Source organism: Grampus griseus (genome assembly GCF_964374135.1).
Source record: "Grampus griseus genome assembly, chromosome: 14".
NCBI lineage: Eukaryota > Metazoa > Chordata > Mammalia > Artiodactyla > Delphinidae > Grampus > Grampus griseus.
In genome coordinates, this window is record NC_139008.1 from 8,710,100 (window position 1) to 8,718,687 (window position 8,588).

Sequence of the window (8,588 nt, forward strand, 5' to 3'; positions counted from 1 at the left end):
AGCAGCTTGGGGATTGGGAATGCAAGGTCACCAAGAGGGGGTGCCGCATGAGCATGGGAGAGGGGTCCGAGGAGATAGTAATGAACAGTGACGGCATCCGCTTTCCTCTATGCCCACTCCGCCAGCGCCTGTGATAGTTGACTGCACACTTGACCTCACATCTGCCTCCGCAGTAGACGCCTGGCACATGGTACTTGCTTAACAAGAGTTGGTGAATGAACGAATGGATGGAAGGAGAGAGGATAACTTTACTCCTTTTCAGATGAGGAAAAGTGAAGTGAATGACTTGCCCAGGGTCCCACAGGAAATGAGCAGCACAGCCAGGATCGCCATCATGCATCCAATGCGTTTGCACTTCGCCCTAGCAGGGCAATGCCCTCCGCCGCCAGCCCTTTCTTAGAGGACAAGATAACCCCTGACTCAGTTAGCAGCGACTTCCTTTTTGCTGATCTCAGAGGCTTCTAGGACTTTGAAGGAGGGGAGGGGAAGGCTCCCTGGGGAGGCTATATGTATATAAGCACATGTTTCCTCCTAGCTGCCCTGGTAAAGGCCAGAGGGCAGCTGGAGTGCTCGCAGGGAACCACGCCCCTTGTCCCAGCCCCGCCCCTCCTGCCCCCAGCTTTGAGCTCTGAGCTGCCTCCTCTGCTCTCCAGGACATGGCAGCCCCCATGACCATGGCAACCGGCCTCCTGCTCTTGGCCCTGTGCACCTACTGCATTGTCCTTACAGGTAAGAACTCTGACCCCACCCTGGGTCGCTCACACAGGACAGCCGTCCCAAGGGCATGGCTGAAGTGGCACAGCAGAGGATGGAGGACTGAGCAGCCTGGGTCTGGAGGGGACTGCTGAGAAGGGGGCAGCCCAGTGGCTGGACTGGAGGGGTTTAGTGCAGGGGACGGGCTCCATGTTGAAGCCCAGAGTCTAGAGCAGGCTGGTAAAGAAATTGGCTCTTCTCTCTCCTGTCTTTTAGGCTCCATGATCATCCCCTCTTCCTGCTGCTTAGCCTTCATTTCCAAGAGAATTCCTGAGAGACGAGTGATAAACTACCAGCTGTCCAACAGGAGTGTCTGCCCCAAGGCAGGAGTGATGTAAGAAACTACTCCTCCTTGGCCACCTGGCAGGAGTGGGGCAGGGAGACGTGAGCCTTCAGGACCACTGAGGGCCCTGCTCTGTGACCCTGGGGAGGTCACCTCACCTCTCTGAGCCTCAACTTCCTCATCCATAAGATTAGGAAGAGGATTCAGAGTCAATAATCATGTACTGAGCACCAAATATATACGAGGCACCATTCGGGGCATATAACGTTCCCTTATCTCACCCTCTCAGCCGGTCTATGAGCTAGGATTGATTCTTCTCATTTTACAGGAGGCGATTAAGGCTCAGAAAGGTGACCTATTCAAGGTCACTTAGGACTCCAAATAGCTTCAGAGTTACAAGACAGCAAATGTAAGCTCACTGCGTAAACAGTGGCATGCCCTAGAAATGTGGTCTTTTCTTAACCCAGAAGGTAGCATTTATAATGCAGAATCATTTACTTGTAGTGAATTGTTTAAACTTGTTTACATTTTTTTACCCTATAGCATTTATGCAATGGTTTACCGAATTCATGGAATTATTTTCATCAGTATGGAAATTAATTAAAACTTTGAATCTTAATTTTGTCTGCATCTTTGAGAAAAAAAAATTAATTATTAACTGGAATTTTCCCCACTGGCTCCAGACCCAGCTCCACAGCCTGGCATCCACCGCTTGGAGCTGGCTTGGAAAATGGCATCCCACTGCCCACTCCCAGCTCTGGCATCCTTATCGGCCACGCTTCCTTGCACACTGTGTGAACTGGAGGCCTTTTTTCTTCGGGGTTCTCAGTGCATCTTCTCTCCCCACTGTGAGTAGACATTGTGTCTCTCTCTTCAGACCCAGTGTTATCTAAAGGCAGGGCTGGGCCTCCCCCATATGACAAGGAGGTTACTGAACATGAACATGAGGTTACTGAAACAAAGAGATGCAGACGCACAGAGAGGAGACATCGTGTCAGGAACCTGCCAGGAGGCTGGGACAGCAGCGTGTCCTCTGGGCTTCCACACGACCTCCTCAGAAAGTGAAGGGATCCAGACCCCCTGCCAGACCTCACGTGTGCCCTGTCACTCTTCCCGCAGCTTCACCACCAGGAAGGGCCAGAGGTTCTGTGGCAACCCCAAGTTGCTGTGGGTCCAGAGGTACATGAAGAACTTGGATGCCAAGCAGAAGAAAGCCTCCAGTAGGACCAGAGTGATGGGTGCCAAGGTCGCTGTCAAGAGGCACCCTGCCAACAGCACCTCCATCTAACCCCTGCCCGGCCCCCAGCCCTGAGCTTGGGCCTGGGTCTCACCTCCTAAAAGGCTGCTTGGGGCCTGGTGAGCCAGCGGTGGCAGGCAAAGGGCTAATGGTCCTGTTTCCTAGCATCATTCTCAGGGGATGTGTCTAGTCTATTAAAAGAACCCAAGGCAGGGGAGGCCTGCTCCTGGGGGCTGAATGAGGGCTCCAAGTATCCCGGGCCTCTTGCCTTTCCTGAGCTGGGAGAGAAGGTCCCGGAGGAGGGCCATGGCGGTCCTTTGTCCTCCCCCTGAGCTGGGGCGGGCACTTCCCTGACTTCTGGGTTCCGTCAGAGCCCAAGCGCATGAGTCCTACCCTGCAGACAGACTCTGCTTGTACCTTAGCCTGCAGCCGTCTTCTATGGGCCCTCTGGTCTTGCAGTGGGGCCTACGGGCTGTCTGTCTATCTGTCTGGGGATGGGTGACCTCTCAACACCCACAGCTCTCCATTACAGTGGGGATGCTCCTGGCCTGTCCCACTTGCAGCCTCCCAGGTGAATAAAAACCCAACAAAAGCATAGGTCTCTTTGCTGCGCTCACTGCCAGACCCTGGCCCTCCTGGCACACCTCTCGTGGGATACGACTAATAAAGTTTTTTCAGGAACGCATTGGTTTTTGTAATGAAATGCACCTGGAGGACCTGGATGAGGGGCCAGCCTGGGGAGCTGAATTCCTTTGTGAAGATATGGGTTTAAGGAGATGTTTTGCTTCATGGCACAGTGTGTTCCATGCTACTTTGGGGACAAAGGCCGTCTCTGCCTTTAAGGCTGGTCTTTCCCCACATTTTGGTGAGGGGAAGATGGGGTGGGAGCTGAGGGGGGAGAGGATCCCAGCTTTTTTTTTTTTTCTATACTATGTGATTTGTATGTCGAGTGTAGATGGACACACTTGCTGTTCTCTAAGAACAATCTAAGTAAAATGTGCTTTCTCCTTCGAAGGTGGTCGTGTCTTGCCTGTCCTCATCTCCCTTGGGTGGCAGAGTTGGGGTGTCAACAGTGGAGTGCGTGCCCCAGAAATCACCCTGAGTTGCCCATCCGAGGCTGGGGGGGGGGGAATGAAGACAGCCTGAGCACAGCGTATCCCAGGAGTGGTCTTGGCCTGCCCTTGGGAGTCCTGTTATGAACCCTGAAGAACATACATGCATAGCTGGATTCAGTTAAATTTGTAAAAAATTTTGACAGAACGTATTATTGCACAAGGAGCTGTTTAGGCATCAAAAGACTATTAAATTATAAAAGGTGGTTGGCCTCCGGCTTCAAAGGATTAGGGAGAAAAATAACACACTCACAAATCAAAAGCAGTGTGGGTTTAACACCAGTCCTGACTGAGAAGCCGCATGACCTTGAAATATGTTACTTAACCTCTCTGAGCCTCAGTTTCCCTCATCTGTAAAATACGGATAAGGAAACCTTCCAATTTTGTTTGGGGTTTCCCCAGAAGCACTCCCTGAAAACAAAGATTTGGGTTCAGATATTATATTTGGGAGGTACAGGAAAGAACACCAGGAAAATGAGGAGGTAATACAAGGGAAGGAAATAAGAGTGTGTTATCACTTCCAATAAGAGTGTGTTATCAAGCAGAGGGGAATTAGAGCTCCAGCCACTGGGCAGTGGTGTGAGACCCACCCCTCAGAATTACACCCCCTCCATTAGTCATTGTCAGCTGCGGGGAGGGTCGGTCTTACTGCAGGTGGGAGCAGGGCAGCCTTCCACGGTTCAAAACAAGCCTTCAGGTACAGAGAGTCTGCAGAGCACAGGAAAGGCCTGGCAGCAGACTATTAAGGTTCTTTTAACTCGATACAAAGCAGAATCAAGGGTAGCGTTAAAAACAAGAGAGGACATTCTGATGGGGGAAGAGAGCCTGCAGAAATCCTCGGCCCAGAGCTGGCCTCTGAACGGTAATTGAGCTTTCACTCTCTAAAGAGCAGTGTTTCTTCTTCTTCTTCTTTTTAAAAAGTCTTTGCTTCCTTTTCTTTCTTTTTTTTTGGCCGTGCCGTGCAGCTGTGAGGGGTCTTAGTTCCCCACCCTCACCCCCGAACAGTTCCCAAGCAGTGGAAGCACAGAGTCCTAACCCCTAGACCACCAGGGAATTCCCACAGAGTGTTTTTCTAAGGATGGAAGAGAGCTGGTGTCTTCAGGTGAGAGACGGAACTACAAACAGACATTGGTCAGACTGTAGGTGACAACAGAACTCTGACGCACAGCCTCTGCAGCAAAAACCCCAGAATCATGAGATTGGTCAGTGACTGCCAGCTTCCTAATTGTCCCCTTTCTCCAACTCAGAACCAACCAGAGATGGCCAAACATACTCCCGAATCAATCACAGAAGATGTCTGCTTCTAGTTATCCCGCCTCCAGCTTCCCGGGCCAACGGCCTCCATTCAAGATATACCTGTGCTTTCCCTCTGGTCCTCTCTGAAGCTCTCCCACTCCCTGGAGGCCTGTGAGTCTCTGCCAAACACAGGTGATGCGCCTGATTCCCTTGCTAGGCAAGTGCTGAATAAACTACCTTTGCTGGTTCCCATCTGAGGGTTCTCATTTATTTCATCAGGGAAGCTGTAAACTCTGGTACAGTTGCAGCCATGCAGCCATGGAAGGATTGAAGCAGGCAGTGGCGAGGAGGGGAGAGCCTCCAAGAGTGTGCAAAGCTGGAACCCTGTCCTTCTTCTGGCAGGTGTGTCTCCTGGGCCAGCCTCTTTGGAGGACCATCTGGTAGCATATGTTAAAATGCTAGACACACATACTGGGACTTCCCTGGTGGCGCAGTGGTTAAGAATCCGCCTGCCAATGCAGAGGACACGGGTTCGAGCCCCAGTCCGGGAGGATCCCACATGCCGCGGAGCAGCTAAGTCCGTGCGCCACGACTACTGAGCCTGCGCTCTAGAGCCCGCGAGCCACAACTACTGAGCCTGCACACCACAACTACTGAAGCCTGCGCGCCTAGAGCCCGTGCTCCGCAACAAGAGAAGCCACCGCAGTGAGAAGCCTGCACACCGCAAGAGTAGCCCCCCGCTCGCTACAACTAGAGAAAAGCCCGCGCACAGCAACAAAGACCCAACACAGCCAAAATAAATACATACATACATACATACACACACACGCCATTGACCCAGCAATTCCACCTCCAGAAATATGTCCTACACGTTTGCACAGAGGTTCATGTACAAGGATGCAGGCAGCACTATTTGTGGTTATAGAAAACTAGCAACAACCTAATTGCCAATTCATAGGAGACTCAGCAAAGATATATTTTTAAGTGAAAAAAAACAAGGTGCACAAGGACATGCACTATATGATCCTATTCATGTAAAAAAAAATACATGTATGCTTAGCAACTTGATGGATGCAAACTATCAAAGTTGTGTTGACTGAAAAAAATGCACAACGTGAGAGTTGCGAGTTACGTTTTACAAACTTAATGAGGGGCAAAATGAGGACTATAGTCCAGGAGACAGCATTTCAGATAGCTCTGAGAAACTGCTCCAGAGAGGTAGGGGGGAAGATGAGTATAGATGTGAGTTTGGTGAAGGGGGAGTACATGCAACCAAGCACATATTTTTTGCAGAAGGTTGCTGCTAGTCACGAGGAGCGGACGTCACCATGAAGGATTTTAGTGCTTTTCTAGATACGAGGAGATGCAAGAGTTGGGCTCATAAAGTCTTCTCCTGAAAATATCTAACTATCTAAAGACATGTTCTGCCAGTTCTTCCCAGAGTACAGAGGGCCTCATTCCTGATCTCCACCCTGAGCTCCTTTCAGGCGGTGTCAATGGTCAGCAGCTGCAGCAGCTCATAATTTGATCCTTGTAGAGGTAGAGGGCAAGGGCCAATTTGTAGGTGACAGGTGGTTGCCTTAGGCAAGTCACGCTGGGAGTCAGGGAGAGAGAAGATACATCTTTATCAGTACTTTTCTGGGGTGTTTAAACTTCTTGCTATGTGCATTTATCCCTTTTGTAATAAAAACTAGTGTACAGAAGCTGTCGATGCGTTGCCTGTGCGCCTTTCCCTTGGACTGTTATCTTTCATCATGCTCCTGACTTCTTCCAACAGCCAGGAGGATCTGCGTCTCTGTGCCTGGGTGCTTTGCCCCAAGGCTGCTCTGCTGGGTCAGGCCAGAAGTGCCAGGGAATGAACAGCCCCCGGGCAGCCCTCAACCAACAGCTAATTAAAGTGGGTGTCTAACCACCGTCCCAGGTCCCTAACTCCCTGGTCGGAATAGCTCTAGGGAGTGTGTTCTCCGCTCTCTGCCAATCGTTGCCCTGTTTCCCAATCAGTCACTGGCTTGACAACACACGCTCCTGGCTGCCTGCCCTTCTCGCCGGTGTCTCTGCCTCTCCTGAATAAACTACATACTCCCAAACCCTTGTCCCAGGGTTTGTATTTGGGAGAATACAAACCAAGTCAACTAGTTTAGATGACAAATAAATAAATAAAGGAGAAATGACTTGGTCTAGGAAGTCAGATGGACCTGAATTTGATCCCAGCCTCCTCGGTTTCTGGCTGTGTGGTGCTGGAGGAAGCTAACTGAGCTCTCGGGCCTCAGTTTCCACATCTGTAAAATGAGCATAATGGAAGTACCTATTTCATGGGTCGGCTGTAAGTATTAAACAGGCAATTAATGCATAGGAAGCATTTAGCTGAATGCCTGGCACATGGTATACAGGCTGTGGGCAGCCTCAAGTTTAGGCAGGAGGCAGAGAAGCTGAAGCTGGCCTTGCTGTGGCCAGGGCACCCAGCTAATACTTCTATGGCCACTCCAGTGGCTCTGTGCCCCCTGCTTCCTCCTGTCTCATTTCTCTGGTGGCCATTAAATGCCTCTGGAGAAAGGAGGCACTGACTGGAGTGCTGATCATGGGGCGCCTGAACTGTCCACCAGAAGTCCTGGCCTGCCTTGGCCCGGCCTTGCTTTGGGATGCGAGCCTTGGCCGTGGATGGCCAGTCTGTGTGTGGGGAGGTGACATCTCCCGCCCTGGCTCTGGGCGGACCACCAGCACAATGGCAATGCACTGAGTCCCCCACAGTCTTTCTCAAGCTACCTTGAGATGTTCTGGAGATGGAGGGGTGCCGGAAGCTGCTGTGGTCAGGGAGGGACCGGGCTTAGTTTGTGGCCACGTTAAGACAAAGTTGGTCTGTGTTTGGGAGAATACTCCACCCCGGACAAAACCTGTCCTATGACTCACTGAAACTGAGTTAATTCAGCTCTGCTCTAGCCCACGGCTGACATATCAAAAAGTACAATCATAATCCAAGGGTGGAAGAGGAAGCAAGCACAGGTGAGCCCTTGAGTCCAAGGGGTGGGAGGAGGAACAGAGAAGACCCACAGAACAGCAGTTCTCAGCCCTAGCGGGGCTTTAGAATCAGAATCTGACTTAAAATGCAGATTCCTGGGCCCTGCCCCATACGTGATGACTCTGCTGGGGTGGGGCCCAGAAATCTGCATTCTTGAAGAAGTTGCCCCAGTTGGCGCAGCCACTATCGAAAACTGTATGGAGTGGGCTTTCCTGGTGGCGCAGTGGTTGAGGGTCCGCCTGCCGATGCAGGGGACACGGGTTCGTGTCCCGGTCTGGGAGGATCCCGCGTGTCGCGGAGCGGCTGGGCCTGTGCGTCTGGAGCCTGTGCTCCGCAACGGGAGAGGCCACGGCAGTGAGAGGCCCGCGTACCGCAAAACAAACAAACAAACAAACAAACAAAAAACTGTATGGAACTTTCTCAAAAACGTAGAAACAGAACTGCCATACGATCCAGGAATCCCACTTCTGGGTATTTATCAGAAGGAAATGAATACACTTAGTTGAAAAGATATCTGCACCCTGATGTTCACTGCAGCGTTATTTAAAACAGCCAAGACATGGAAGCAGCCTAAGTGTCCACTGGAGGATGAATGGATAAAGAAAAAAATACACACACACACACATATACACACAGTGGAATGTTACTCAGCCATAAAAAAGAATGAACCCTGCCATTTGCGACAACATGGATGGACCTTGAGGGCATTGTGCTGAGCGAAATAAGATAGACAGAGAAAGACAAATGCCATCTGATCTCATTTATATGTGGAATCTAAAACACAATAAAACCCCAGACTCATAGATACAGAGAACAGATTGGTGGTTGCCAGAGGCGGGGGCTAGGGGTTGGGCAAAACGGGTGAAGGGGGTCAAAGTTACAAATTTCCAGTTATAAGATGAACAAGCCCTGGAGATATAACATACAGCATCGTGACTGTAGTTAACAATA

The 8,588-nt window shown here is 50.8% G+C and overlaps 1 protein-coding gene across 1 annotated transcript; it reads left to right on the plus strand.

Annotated features, from left to right (window-relative positions):
• Positions 1-635: 635 nt before the first annotated feature.
• CCL24 (C-C motif chemokine ligand 24) lies at positions 636-2,324 on the plus strand (the record flags this gene model as incomplete). The annotated part of the gene is made up of 3 exons (XM_082669868.1): positions 636-729; positions 970-1,087; positions 2,156-2,324. The coding sequence occupies exons 1-3, from the start codon at positions 657-659 to the stop codon at positions 2,322-2,324; spliced, it is 360 nt and encodes a 119-aa protein (XP_082525994.1). The 5' UTR covers positions 636-656.
• Positions 2,325-8,588: the final 6,264 nt, after the last annotated feature.